Raw genomic sequence first — 14,351 nt, forward strand, 5'->3', positions numbered from 1 at the left:
GAATTAATATTGCTGTCGAGGCATGTTATGGTATGTTGCGATAGAGTGACTCTGGATCAAGCGTTACATTTCCTATTATGGAGTAGCGTACTTCATCAGTCAAGCGTTAAAGTTACTGTATAATGGTGTAGTATTGTGTTTACCCTAGAGCACGGACAAAATGTGGGGGTGAGAACCGAAGCTTTCTCTAGACACCACTTCTCCCGAACAGCCCTTGAATCCGAGACTGGCTCCTTATACCCGGAAATGGGAATCCAACCCTGATATCCTTTTTGACGCACGTGTTAGTTACTGTTTGCGTGGCTCATCTTGACGATATCTTTCTGTTGATGAGACAATATTGCACTCTGTGACGGCTGCTGTTCATAAACGAGTCCCTAGCATACATAAAAACTACTCAAGGTTCAGTCCAATATGCCCAACCATACAATTCCCCTTTCAAGATATACCATCAATGATCATCGCCCATTATTCTTTTGCCAATACCTTGTAAAAGGTCCTCTCCAAAATCTTTCAAGTTGCCTTGAGTGACCATCGTATTTTCAATACGGTCGCTCTTTTCATCGAGCTCCCGTACAGCCTCTTCTACTTCAAAAAGCCTTCCGTCATAGTGTTCGAAGTTGATGTCCTCGGTTCGTCTTTGTAGAGCTTCAATCTCCTTCTCTGCTGTTTCCATTCTCTATTCTATGGTCTGGGCTTCCGATGCAGGTATTCTTTCATCTGACTCTTGTTGTTGGCCGTCAACAAGGACTTGCTTGAGCCGCATCGCTTCCTTTTCCTTTTCTAAAGTAGCCACCCTTTCCTTTAAGTCTTGAATCTCTTTGTCCAACTTTTCCTTCTAGGCAGTTTGCTGAAGTTGGGAGGCAGACATCTTATCCTGCAGCGATTTCACTTGTTCAGCCAACGATGGGATGACGCTTTCGCCCTCGGTCCGAGGTTTCTTCCTCGTCTGTGCGGGTGCATCCAAAGATTGTGATGGCACCTCATCGTAAGCTGGCAGCTTGTCGAACTTGGTGCTAGGTCCCTGTTCTGACTGGATGGGGAAAGCAGCAATCTGAGCGCCTAGACCTTGATAAAGGCTCTGAAGGTCAAGATCTCTTTTGCGAGTAGATCGGTAATAGCCCTCATTCATTGCCTTGCGGATGGAATGAAGCTGAGCTTCACATGAAACACTATGGTCGATATAGACCGAGATTGATAGTGCTTGCGATATCTCACGGACATTATCGAGAACAACGCCGGACTGCGTCCGACCTTGCGCCGGCTGTTCTTTCGTGTTCAGAGGAATGAGGATGGTTACATTCTCGTTTAACACGAAATCGAGACCAAGGGCCTGAGAGCTAAGCTTTTTGGCCACTGGTTGAGGGGCTGTCGTCATGACTTTGAAGGAGAAGGTCTCGATGGTTGAGAGCGGTATGCTCACAATAAGGGATGAGAGCCGAGAGTGTTTTTTTCGGTGCGCTTAAGATAGATCGGTATCCAGATTTCGAAGAGGGAGGAGCTTTTATCGAAACGTGTCCTGAAGGTTAAGGTGCTTTGTTTAGGATCAGGATCGGCCAGGTACTTGAGGGTATCGCGACTTGGCCAGCCGACGACGGCAACCGTGGAGATTTGACGATTTATCTCCGACATATTTATTGTCGTTCAAGGTCACGGATATTTTGTTCTGGGAGAAATGAGAGCAGATGTAAGATTATGTTGACCTGAAGGCAAGCAGGTCAGTCATTGAATTGATTCAACCTGGTAGGCAACAATAACACCCATCGGCTCGGGCTGCAGGATTCGCCGGGTGACTGTTCTAAATTTAGCCACGTAGATGTGGCGCCAATCTGACACTGGAGCATAAGGTCAGCTGATCACGCGTGGGCTTGCTGCTGCCCCGCAACGCGCAACGCGCATTTCCTTCCTGCCCCATCTTGCTTCTCTATCTCCAACTCTCCTTCACCACCAAATTTACCTCTTCACAACACAACACACAGCACACGTCCAAAGATTCGGTGAACCGCCACTACAGGCCGGTATAAAATTCCGACTTGTACCCCATCAAACGAGCGCGATGCCTCCTTTCTTGGAACAACCGGGGCACTGTAGACGGGGCCTGGTTCAGCGCCCGCCGGCTGTGACTCGGGGGACTGACGCTTGACTCGCCGGCTGTGATTCGGGAGTCAAACAGGGTGCCGGTTGGTGCAGTAACTGGTTTTGCTCTTTGGTCCCCTGGGCTGTGTGTGCTGTGTTGACCAGGTGCGTCTACACTCCTGCTATCTGGCTAACTCTGTATAGGTTTGAGCATCATCTTTGGGTATTAGCGACAACTTCAAACTCCGACTTCCCTTTCACTCGCCGCGAGAATCTCCTCATCGCTTCCGCCTGAACTCGTGGTTTGACTATCGAATACAATCGAGCTAGCCGATAACGCACGAACCAAGACCACCAAAGTCGAAGCCACCGCGACGCCTTGGAAACAACAAGCGCCTGCTGGACAGCACCGTACCTTCGTGTTTGCCGCTCTCCGATGCCAGCCGCTGTCTGTCGCGCTCATTCTGGCTTCCCCGGCGAGCTGGGGCAGCACCTTATTGGTGAGACGCCTGCGTGCTATCCATTCACGGAGCCAACACGTTTGGTAGATGAGCCGTTAGAAACCTTATTTACAGCGCTCCTCGTCCAATGCTTGCCTCCTCTCAATTTACCATCTCCATGGTCACTCCTCAACATGCTCTAATTCCCGATACAAGGTCCTCGAGACTCCCATGGTAGAGAGCTGCCAACCGCCTCCCCAAACAGAACGACCTACAACCTCCACAACAAGTCGACATGTTCAGCAACCAAGCGAAACCCTCAAACTGATATACAACACTGGCCACGGCCTTTCGGTCGTCCGACTGCTCTAGTTATCTGCCCCAACGACTCTCGATCCTGTTTTCCCTCTGCCACAAAAGGCACACTTCCTTCGGCATTCTCAGAATACCATTCTCTTATCGTAGCGAGGGCCGCCACCCTTTTTTGATGCCATTATAGCCGAAGGTCAAGGTGTTCTGTGATGTCAACCGACTTTCTGCAGCACGTATCGACGGCCCTGGCAGATGACTTGTTGGTCGCGATTAATTGAATGAAAGACAAAGAGATACGAACATTCAATTAGAAAATGCAGCTTTGGAGTGAAATTTGAAGACCCCGACATGCAGAAATGTTAACCGTGGTTGTGATTCTGGTCACTCTGAGCTGACATGTCGATTCGCGCTATGGCCTGTCAATCCTGCATTGTTTCGGCCAGAGATGCGGCTCAGCTGCATCAAAACTGCTAGGATGAATGAGCCATCTTCATTAAGAGAAAGAGAAGTCTGCAGTGGCTGTATTCACCGCCCACCGCGTCGTCACCAAATTCTGCAACACCTGAGAACAAAGAACATCATGGGAAGAGACCATGCGCAATAAAATTACACATATCACGTAATGTCGCTCCCTCTAATCTCAAGGGCATATAAACTCACTTCTTGCGGCAAAATCACTTTTGCTTTCCTTTACAACATTCAACGGTGACATCTCCAAACATGGACAACGACTACCTTTGTAAGTCTCTTAATTCCAGAGCCATGCATCTCTAATCTAGATATGGTAGGCAATAATCCTTGGATTGGCCAGCAGCCAGACGAGGCCGACCACATTATCGATTATCTGAACAGCGACCAGGGGATCATGTTCCCTACCAGCGAGTTCGTGGAGAGCCCTGAGGTTTACTCCGATGGTGAGTATTCCTCTAGAGATGTAGTTGTGACAATCTAACATCTCCAGGAATTCGTGAATCGCTTCGGGAGCCTGCTGATGCAGACAATGGCTTACCACCCCTCATTCTCCCACCTGCTGTCGACGAGTATGACGCGGACGCTGAAGATGTCTACCTGAACGACCCAGATGTCCGAGCTTATGCCTCCCTTGCGGACAATTGCTGGGACTATATCTTGCAACCCCTCTTGAGTGCACTGAGACCCCTACGAGGACTTCCCTGCATCTTGATTATGCCTTTTCATTTCCTGCTTCTTGATCTCTACTGCATTATTACCGATATGGATGGACCGTTTCTTCGTCAAATCATCCCCGTCATTCTCGTGGAAGTCGCCGAGCGGTATGAACCTGGAGCAGGCTTCCTTGTCAACGTCGTCGTCGGTCTCATGCCTCATATCTTGGAACAGCTCCGTCCAACACTTGTTGCGTATGGCGGCCGACTTTCGGACCTGTGCGATGAGTTTCAGGGCTTCCTTATTCTTTGTGTAGACAAGAGTCAGAATCGGCGTTCCCGAAACGTATGCTGAAGGTGGCATTAAGAGAGGTCTCAGCATGAGTGGTGAGATCATCGAGTTGTCTTGATTTGATCTTGCTAGCTGTGAGGGAAAATGGGAGAATGGGAATACACGGAAGCCTGGCATTCTTGTGACTCTGGGTATAATCTGTTACTTGCATTAGAAGGTTGGAGGCGTTATTTGATCATTCCTACAAAATGAATACACATTGCATCCGTTGTTAAGCATATGCATCTTTGTGTAGTAATCTCCTGAAACTTGATGTGCATCTTTGACAAATCCTCCGAGATAATGCGTTATCACTAGTACCTCAAAAACCCACAGGCCAAAGAGAGAGAATCCTAAGCTGAAAAGCACCCACTGGTCGAAGATGCAAGTCAATCAAGGTTCTTGCGGTATCAATAGAGGTTTTTGTGATAGTGAAGTGAGGACGTTTTACAATCGGACCCCCAGCCCCCAAAAAGAGGTACAGTCGCAACGGCACCAAGCAAGAGCCACACTAGCACTTACTTGCTCAGTTTGTGGACAGTGGCCAAATCGGCGTCAGGTTTCGTAGGTCAGTCGCTTTGATGCATCAGTAGCACTCAGTTATGCGCTTGGAAGACCTGCCGTTAGCTGTAGATAATGTGCTCGTAGTATATAATATTGGATACTGAGAAGTGACCTTTCTTATGGGTAATTGTTTTTTTTGAGATATTCTTTAAACGTGTACTGCACCTTTGCATCTCGTTTTCTTGCCCGATGTGGACACCTTGTGGTTGAGCAACATGTTAATACCGACCTGAAAAATTCGCTTTTTGGCGTGTAGCACCTGGTAGATGAAAGGGTTATGCAGAAAGCATCATTATGATCTTCTCTCTGCGCAACACAGATACCTCTGGCGACGTACCACCCTGCAAGAAGTGTGGCCCTTTCGAGGAGCCATCGAACGAAGATTTCACTCTTTCTTTTACTAATTCTCCACTGACAATACTCTCAAACCTAATGCCAAAAGGTGGAAATAAGGCTGTTTTCAAAATTGCCAATCTGACCTCCGCTGATTAGCGGAAGTAAGATTGAGATTTACAAAGTTACTAAGCTGTCTCCGTCTATTGGCGGAAGTAGGGCTGTTTTCATAACTCAACCAACCTGACCTCCGCTAGTTGGCGGAAGCAAGATTGGTGTTTACAGAGCTGACGCTGTGAGACGTGCGGGGTCCAGCAGCTCGAAGCCATATTCAACTCTAAATAACACATCTCAAAATATCAGGTACCATACCAACGACTAATACACTTGCCCTTACCGAGCTGACAATCCATCTTTGACGATTAATAGAAGCAGTCTTGCCTCTACAAAGCTATATAGAATTTAAAGGGATAATAAGCGGTATTAGAAGAATCTAAATGTGTTAACACAAAAGGGTGCATTAAATTGAAGCCGAAGGACTAACGCCTATGTAAAAGTGACGCCAATTTTGCCATTACTTCTCTGACATCGGTGTAGTAATTGCCCTACCGAGATCTCAATGCTGCTATGCTATGACCCAAGAGCACGTAAGAATCCTCCAGCAATTTGACCAATCTTTGCCCCAGGACGCCCTTGGACATCAGAAATAGTATTAAACATTTCTGTAGCCCATCGCTTACAGTTGTTGAGAATGGGATGGTATTTTCCGTGATTTCTGATAAGTCGTCGTGCTTTATTGCAATCTATTACCATCAAGTCATAACTGAGAAATAAGGGGGAATTTACCAACCTGTTTCAAGAATCTCCTCATCAGAGAAAGATGTCAGTCCCACTACATCTGTTTCAATGATGACGCCTTTCACTGGCTGGTATTCACCCTGCTCGGGATCAGGTTCATAATTTAATTCAACGCCATCGCTAGTGTTTTTAACTCGCAAGGAGTACCGTTTCTTCCGACCACATTCACCAACCTGCGACGATAGAAACCAGTCAGATGAGAGTTACAACACAGGGGTCATAAAAAAGGAACGAAAAAAAAAAGTAAAAATTACCTCCACTGCATAATGGTCAATGAGTTGGTGAGAGAATGGGTTCGAAATTGAACCGCTCTTTGAGCTGGAGAATTGCCCAAATGAGAGACTGAGTGGACAGTGTACTAGAGCGACGGTTCGTGGCATGCCGGTGGTGGTTTTCAGATACTTAGGTACGCATCAATAATCCTCAGGGTTCTAAAGTGCAAGCAAAAGATCGTGATTGTGGTCGTCTATCACTGGATATTAAGTATGCAGGGGACCACAGTAGAAGTACCTTTTCAACCCGCTAAAATCTTACTGTCACGAAGTGCTCCTAGACGCTGCGTGCTCCCGTCTTAGGCATTCAGTGCAAGCCGCAGGTACTTTCTATTTGTTTAGAACATTCCAGACATTCACTTCCTTGCTGCCTAGAAGTTCATTTGGCTTCATAAAGAGATCATGGTTCTCACTGATTCCGGGCGTTGCTAGTGCCTTGTTGGCATGTCGCTTAGGAACGAGGCTGCCGCCATGCCCCAGGCAGAATTGTCACAAGCCCTACATAGCCGCCGCCTGAGACTTGGTTCGCCTGGAAAATTGGTCTCGTTTTAAGAGAAGGTCTAGACCTAGTTAAACCCTAACAGGTAAGCTATAGGATGCCAAACCATTCTTGCATACTGCTCTCATGGCCGTACCAGTCGATGATAACTGTCATCAGTACTCCAGGAATTTGCTGCGAGGTCATAATATCTTGGAGATCTGTCATCTTGATGAAACCGTTCTCTAGAAAGTCGAGCGGTACAAGTGCTCTCTCCAAGTCGCCATGGCCTTCACAATTTAGCTCAACAGAACAGGCCAACGTGTTAACAAATACATACCACAATAATAGAACAGCAAATGGTCTCCAGCCCGGGAATCCTTGACTAGCCAGTGCATAGATAGCAAAATCTGCTTTTTGGTGGGTTGACTCGTCGGTCGCTGCTGCATATCTGTGAGCATTACTATGTCCTCCTCCCGATACCCATAATTCCGATTTAATAGACATGCCAATCCGCCCACGTTCGAGTCCGGTAGCTGGCCCCGAGTACCAAGATAGGTGACGCCTATGAGGGCCGCTCTCTTTCTTTTAGGCAACTGCGTCCGGGATGATATGGAGAAACCAATTCCTGGCCATTCATTTGCATGCCGCCCAGCAGAAGCATGGGCTGGGGGAGAATCATTGATGTGTTCTTTGGGGGACATTGTCAAAGAGCTGTGACGACTGCGTTCTACTTAGTTGATATGTGAACGGGGATTGAAGTCATGTCATTACTGCCAATATGAACTAACCGTGCTTCCTCGTCTTTGTTTATTAGTGCCTGGGCCTTAAATCCTTGGGCAGGCATGGATCGGCTCGTCGAAGGATCTCGTTGAGGTTTGGGTGACTGGATTGCGATTTCCAAAGTCTTGGATAACCTAGCGAACGAGCTAGTAAAGGAAAGAATCGAGGGAATTGACAGGCTGCGCTAGTTGAGAATAAAATAGTTAGATTAGAGCCGATGGGGAAAAAGATGCGAGTGGCTAGTTATGGGGCCTTTGTCGTAGTTGGATATGCCGAATCTGAATCAATTAATTAAAGCAATGGCTGTTTACAAATGTACAGGAACCTTTATTTCCGCAGATGATGCCACTTACACCCGGATCCACGAGGCGCAACTCAGTCCTTACATGCACAACTCTTTTCTTCATCTCAAAATATCCCGGGTTCTAAAAGTGGGACTGCGGATAATCACATGCCATTCCCCTTCGGAATTGGCGTGCCGTTTTGAGACATCGGCGAGGGTATTGGCAACAAGGCAGTTCCGTACGGCTGAGTGTAAATTCGAGGCTGGGCTGAATGTATGTACACCTGGACTTTCACAAATTAAACTGCATTCTTATCGTTGTATTCTTCCACCTCATCTCTTAGTGATAGCGAGAATATCAGGTGAATCACCAGATTCCATTTAAACATCGATAGCATAATCCCTGTTCCTTTGAGTAACCACGACAGGCTAGTAACAACAAGGCAGTGTAAAGCCTTGCTTTGTTGTGCTGTATAAGTATCAGATCATGGGGAAGTAGTCGCGCCCACGGCCGAGAATTCTCTGAGCCCTAAACTAAAGTCCGGTCATCTCCCATAGACCAAGCAATAGTAAGACATAGTTCGTGTTCATTCTGCCCGAGATCACACAATAGCACAAAATGTCGACATGGTGAGGTACATTATCATATGACATTTCTGGCGAGTACTGAGGCATTTCTAAGAGTCTAGACAGGGGTGGAGCTTGGCAATTTTGGAAATAGACTGGGCAACTCATCAAGCTCTTCTTACCCCTGACTCTGTCGCAGACGCGGCGGCAAATTTATTGCCAGACCTCAGCTGGTATATATGGAAGGTTCCTCACACTCCTGTCGCAAAAACCATGGATCACGCCCAATATTGCATTAGGTAGCCGCGCCAATGATGATCAGTGTTTAGCGGTTCATCACTTACGACTGCACTCCTCCTGATCGATGACAGGGGCCGTTGCAAGGATGAAGTGGATACTACGGGTGCTGCCGTTGGGCCGTGCAGTCGCTGTAGAGGTTATTTAACGGTTGAGCTGGTTCTTTCCGCAGAACTCATAAAAGAATTGGTTAGGACCCTCGCCATGAGAGTTGTTGGGTGTTACACAGGGAGAAAGCACCCGCCGCTGGGAGCTATGGGATGCTCACGTTTGCTTGTGCTTCTTGAGATGATGTTCTCTGCGTTGGAAGGCTTTATGAACCTGCGTAGTCGCATTCACACATAGCTGGATGGACGATGCCTATAAGAGCTAATTTAGTCCTGCTAGATTGACTTTTTGACGATCTGAGATGGGTTCACGGGAGCTCGCAATCCTCTTACTGGATCTGACAGGGTTTTGCCTCCTTACGAGCTCGAACCCGAAGTTGTGGGGCATTTTGGCGCCAAGGAAGAATGACTTGGGACCGTCTTTAACCCACAGTGGCCCCACGGATAATGAGATATCAGCACCATCTGATACCTAGAAAGGATTTTTAATGGAGGCATCATAAGGGAGGCGACATCGAAGCCCACCCTTGGGCGACATGCCGTATATGCAAATGAGTTCCAAGGCAGGCTGGGTAGTAAGACATCTAGGATTATGATAAGGCAATGAGCTCGAATGCAAGGGCAGTAAAATGCATCTGTGTGCCAGTTATTAGGTATCAGTTATCACCTAACCTAATATTAAAAGTAAAGCCTGTATAGCTGAACGGCCAGAATAAGCAGCTGGTCCTGCCTTAGCTTATAGTATAAGATTCCTTTAGTTTAAATTAGCTTATTTTGATATAGATTAATTAACAGTTAGTGAAAAGGCTATATTAGGCCTATAATATAATAGTAAATATTACTACTACTTATATAAAGATACCTTAGCCTTTTTTTAAGAAATTATTAATTAATCTTAACTATATATTATTATCTTAAATATTAATAAGTAAGAAATAAATTTTAATTATAAAACTAAGGGCAAGAAGCGTAATATATTATTTTCAGGATTACTAAGTAATATATTTATAGCATAAGCTAATTTTTAGGTTTATAAGGGGCTATCTTAAGCTAGCCTCTTAAAAGAATAACTAAGAATAAGTAATATTAATAATACACCGGGGAATCGGGCCAGGAAATAAAAGCAGTATGTCCGCGTTTACTACGTGTATAATGATTGCAAGCTAGTGGGGCATTCAGTCGTCACTAAAACTGAAGGACAGGATCTTGTTAACGGCCAACGAGGAATATCGAGACAACCGTTTAACCACTGCCGAACAAATCGGTACAAGGCGTAGGCTTGGCCCCATTCACCCATGACTTTTAGTAGATGACACCACCATCAAATCTCGGCGTTATCCCTTTTGCTGCTTTGGTACTTAAAGTTGAAGTTATTTTCCTTGGCTTGAGCAGCCCATCAAAAGCCTGTTGGTCCGCTTCCACCGATTTATCCTTAAAATACTTCTTTCCATCTGTCTCCGTTCCGAGACACGACTCCGACTTTGGATCTTTTTTCCTTCGGTTTCCATCCCTGACGACGGTCACCATGTGCGATGAAACCCAGCGCACTAGGGCCGAATCCCGCCGGCTCAAGAAGCGGGAAGTCGATCGCAAGGCCCAGAGGTCAGCGCGTGAGAGGACAAAGAGGCGCATTGCGCAGCTCGAGAGCATGGTTGAAAATCTACGACAAAACGACACCCCAGCGCAAATAACCTCATTGATAGATCAGTTGGGCCACGTTACAAAAGAAAGGGATAAATTATTAGGGGTGCTCGATTCGCTAGGCTCAACTATTCGCTGTCATCTCGTTGACTTGACCACGAGCGAACCTGCTCCAGACACAAGATCCGAATCGTCGATGCAGGCATCAACAAGAGGATTTGCGCCCCCGGTATTGGGGGAAGAGATACTTCCAATCCCAACCACTACTACAGGAGTGTCATCAGAAACGACTGGCTCTCCAATGCTACAAATCCCAATGGACACTCCTCCAAATGATCCTTTTACCTACGAAGGCTGGACCTACGACGGCTGGACCTACAATGACTGGACCTACACCGTCAGCAACAAGCCATATCCTACGACCATGGCCTTTGACAACTCAATCCTCCCACCCAGCTTGGACCATCTCGTGCAGAGATAGTAGCAGGTCAACTTGAAGACCAATTCCTCCCAGAGTTCAGTTTTTTATCTTCGGCGGCTGAAGCGATGCCTGCTGTTGGCTATGTCAGGGCGTCAGGGGTTGTTGGTTAGTGTTATCGACTAAATGATGTCAGGTTGGTGTAGTTTAGGTCATGGCTGTTCTAGGCGACTTGTAACGATCGCAAATCTGATTATGGCCCGTACTGCGTCCCTTTTCGGCTTTTTCATCGTGTGATCTTCTGTTAGACCATTGTGTCTCAGTAGTCATTTGTTTTCAGCTGATAACCAATTTTTGGAAAGGACAAGGCTTGATCGAGACATCGGGAGAGCTCTATCAGGCCTTTGGTCTGTCAAGATATGGGATTTTTGTGAATAATGCTGAATAGTTAGTGCGTTGTGAGGAATACAATTTCGCAATTGAATTGACATTGGTCCCCAGCATAAAGTTGGAGGAAATCAGTTTGTGGTTACGCGCTAAAGCCTCATTAAGAAAGAGGAAATACGTCCCTAAAATGTCGAATGTGGGGCTAAAGATGGTTGACCCAAACATGATGCTAGAAGAGCCAGCACTGATGGGCCTGGAACGTGTTTCGGCCTCGGAATTAAACTTTCGATCGGGATTTGACGAGTTTCCACGCCTTTCTGTGATAGCCGGCCGAAAACAACACGTTTGCATAGCAGTTGGTACCGGACTGGCATTCCAAGCTCATGATCGGCCTGCCCCTTCGACCATCCTTTTCTGTTGGTCGACTAACATCACTCTCAGGCCATGAGTCCCGAGGAACCTTTGAGTCCTTACATGTGACATCAAACCCTAACTTTGATTCGACAGACGCGTTAAGAACATTGGGAGGCCAGTTTTGCTTTTGCGTGATTTCCCATCACATGTGATAATGTTGGCCAAGTGTGTGTAACCCCATGTAACCTGGCCAGAACAGAAAGATAAGGCCTGCATATCCCTGCAAGATGCTAGGCGAGGAAAGAGATAATAATTCTGTATTAATATTAATTACCCCAATTTTCATTACTTTAAATCCTAGGCAGAACCGATATCCTACCTGAGATGTTCTAAACTCCGATAAATTCCAGTATTATGTAAAAATTAAGTTGATTGCTATGTATTGTCCCCGGCAACTTCTCGGGAACCCATCCGTTTTTATACACCCCGCCAATATCGTTCCCGAACTTCCTGATCAACGTTGATGACAATGTTATCTGGTCCATCATCTAGAATATTTGTCGGCTACAGGAACCCCGACACCGGATTCAGTGTGTGCATAATTACTAGAGACTGAGCCTCTGTATACAAAACTTAGTACTTAAAATACCCCAACTCATATAAAGACTTATCAAGACATAGCATTAATGTTCGCTCATATATACTTAAGCATTTATTCATACAAATATATATATCCAACTCATAATATGAGCTGCATGAGGATAGACTAATGGCTAGAAACTTATATTATTCACACAAGACGTTGCCTGGCATTACCAAGGCATATTCTTCTAACATACAGATTAACGTCCTCCATACGCTATTCTCAGTACTTGATATCGATTTTAATGTGCCATTATCCGTGTGGTTTATGTCAGGTGACATCGCCCAGATTTGTTGCTACTGAACGTTCTCCGTCATCGCTTCCTTGCTGCTGCTGATCGCTCATCAATCCCGATATATAGGGTGAGGAGGAATGTCAGGAAAGCAAACTATCCAGGGAGCGTTTTGCCTCGTTCTCGATATACTGCTGGATCATAACACAGTCGCAATCTGTATGCTGCAAGAGCTGCCACTTAATGTTGACAGTCTCCACTCTAAGCGAGTTATAGGAAGCATAAAGGTGGTTATTTTGTGCTTCTAAGGTCTTTTGACGGGCGACCAACCCTTCCGCTTCTCTTCGTTTCCGGTTACGGTGTTTGCCTGCAGCTTTTCGATTGTTTTCACGTATGTGAAGCTCTCGCGCGGCTGGAAGCTTCTTCTTAGCGTTAGTCGCAGGTTTACGACCGCGTTTGGTCATGGTGAAGTTCTCGGTGTTTTCCATCTGACTTGATTTTGAGGCAATGGGTCCGCGACAAGGAAAATTGACCTTGTTCGCTGATCCAGTGGCGTCTATATCCGGCACTTTTAGAGGGTTGCCACCGACAAGAGAAGCTCTTGAATTCGTTTCTTGAGTTTGGCCAAGGCTCGCGTCTGTCTGAAATGCCGAAGTATCAAGCCATTGTTTGTGGAACAGAGAATCAGTATCTTGATTGAGGTATGGATACAGACTCGAAAAGCTCTGATCCTCAAAGGAAGGTGCTAAAAAGTCTCGGAAGAGAAGGAGAGGAACGCCATCTTCGGGAACAGAAACAACAGAAGACTCCATACAATAAGTCCCTGTAGAATTAGCTAAATTAGGGGCGAGCGGCTCCATGAGCTGTGCTATATATGTAAATAACAATGTTAGTTCTCTTAATTATGGTTTATATTCAGTCTTACCTGAATGAAGACGTCTGGTCCCTAATATTCTTATAATAGGTGCTTATCGAATGCTGGCCAGTAGTCACTTGGGGGGGGACCATGAATTTGGGAATATAGTCTGTGGTGCAAGCAAACCTCGATCGAGATGAGCTTGATACTTGTATATATAAGGTGACAACCCAAGAGCAAGGTTTCATAGCAATCCAGATACAAAAAGACACTTTGTGATTATGCGCCATTAACGTTCAAGCACATCACTACCGGCGAGTTCCTTTGGGGAGCTGATATTATCAGTAGACCGACGATCACTACGGAAGCCGAATAAGTCTGTACGGGCTCACTTTACCCCATACTAAATGGGGTTTGGGCACTATGTGCTATTTAAATACCCCGTTGTCTCATGAAATGATTGGTTTAGCCTCCAAAGTCAAGTCTTTTTGTGTCATACGATGATGGATAACATCCAGCAACAAGTCATATTACCGTATCAACGGTTGTTAGGTTTAGCATTGCATTAGTCAGAGCAAGCATTCGTTACCGAGCTTTGACGCCCGTATATCCGTAACACCAGACGAGACGCATCGTTGAGGTTCTTACTTCGGCCCTTCGTTTAAGTTGGTCCCCTGGTAGTGTGAGTATTGGGCAATTGCAGCTTCCCCTCATATAATAACCTTTTATGTAAGAGAAAGCCCACAGGTTATGCAAATGTACATATTAACACTGTGTACACATTTTTTTAGTTTCCAGAAGCGCAATATTAAGGTACGTATCCGACTGTAAGGTAACGGTACTCTTATCTCGCACTGTTGATATGTCTCCCCGTCCCCAGATTTGCGTCAGGACCTCTAGACAGCAGCTTTACTTCTGGATACCTCCCTCATTCAGCCAGAAGTTGATTATAGGCCCATTAGACGGCCTGATCTTGACAAACTATTTGTTTATAA

General features: G+C 46.0%; 5 protein-coding genes across 5 annotated transcripts; 2 read left to right on the forward strand and 3 right to left on the reverse strand.

Moving 5' to 3' along the window:
- Nucleotides 1–838: 838 nt before the first annotated feature.
- Nucleotides 839–1,378, reverse strand: FOIG_15684 (uncharacterized protein; the record flags this gene model as incomplete). Its single annotated transcript, XM_031217070.1, has 1 exon — nucleotides 839–1,378. The coding sequence occupies one exon, from the start codon at nucleotides 1,376–1,378 to the stop codon at nucleotides 839–841; it is 540 nt and encodes a 179-aa protein (XP_031053199.1).
- Nucleotides 1,379–3,548: 2,170 nt separating this feature from the next.
- FOIG_15685 (uncharacterized protein) lies at nucleotides 3,549–4,307 on the forward strand (the record flags this gene model as incomplete). The annotated part of the gene is made up of 3 exons (XM_031217071.1): nucleotides 3,549–3,567; nucleotides 3,617–3,742; nucleotides 3,790–4,307. The coding sequence occupies 3 exons, from the start codon at nucleotides 3,549–3,551 to the stop codon at nucleotides 4,305–4,307; spliced, it is 663 nt and encodes a 220-aa protein (XP_031053200.1).
- A 2,592-nt stretch (nucleotides 4,308–6,899) lies between these two features.
- FOIG_15686 (uncharacterized protein) lies at nucleotides 6,900–7,635 on the reverse strand (the record flags this gene model as incomplete). The annotated part of the gene is made up of 3 exons (XM_031217072.1): nucleotides 6,900–7,078; nucleotides 7,129–7,511; nucleotides 7,580–7,635. 3 exons carry the CDS (start codon nucleotides 7,633–7,635, stop codon nucleotides 6,900–6,902), a joined length of 618 nt encoding a protein of 205 aa, XP_031053201.1.
- Nucleotides 7,636–10,350: 2,715 nt separating this feature from the next.
- Nucleotides 10,351–11,341, forward strand: FOIG_15687 (uncharacterized protein; the record flags this gene model as incomplete). The annotated part of the gene is made up of 1 exon (XM_031217073.1): nucleotides 10,351–11,341. One exon carries the CDS (start codon nucleotides 10,351–10,353, stop codon nucleotides 10,945–10,947), a length of 597 nt encoding a protein of 198 aa, XP_031053202.1. The 3' UTR covers nucleotides 10,948–11,341.
- Nucleotides 11,342–12,408: 1,067 nt separating this feature from the next.
- Nucleotides 12,409–13,558, reverse strand: FOIG_15688 (uncharacterized protein). The gene has a single exon (XM_031217074.1). It carries the CDS (start codon nucleotides 13,358–13,360, stop codon nucleotides 12,644–12,646), a length of 717 nt encoding a protein of 238 aa, XP_031053203.1. The 5' UTR covers nucleotides 13,361–13,558; the 3' UTR covers nucleotides 12,409–12,643.
- Nucleotides 13,559–14,351: the final 793 nt, after the last annotated feature.

Source organism: Fusarium odoratissimum (genome assembly GCF_000260195.1).
Source record: "Fusarium odoratissimum NRRL 54006 unplaced genomic scaffold supercont1.57, whole genome shotgun sequence".
NCBI lineage: Eukaryota > Fungi > Ascomycota > Sordariomycetes > Hypocreales > Nectriaceae > Fusarium > Fusarium odoratissimum.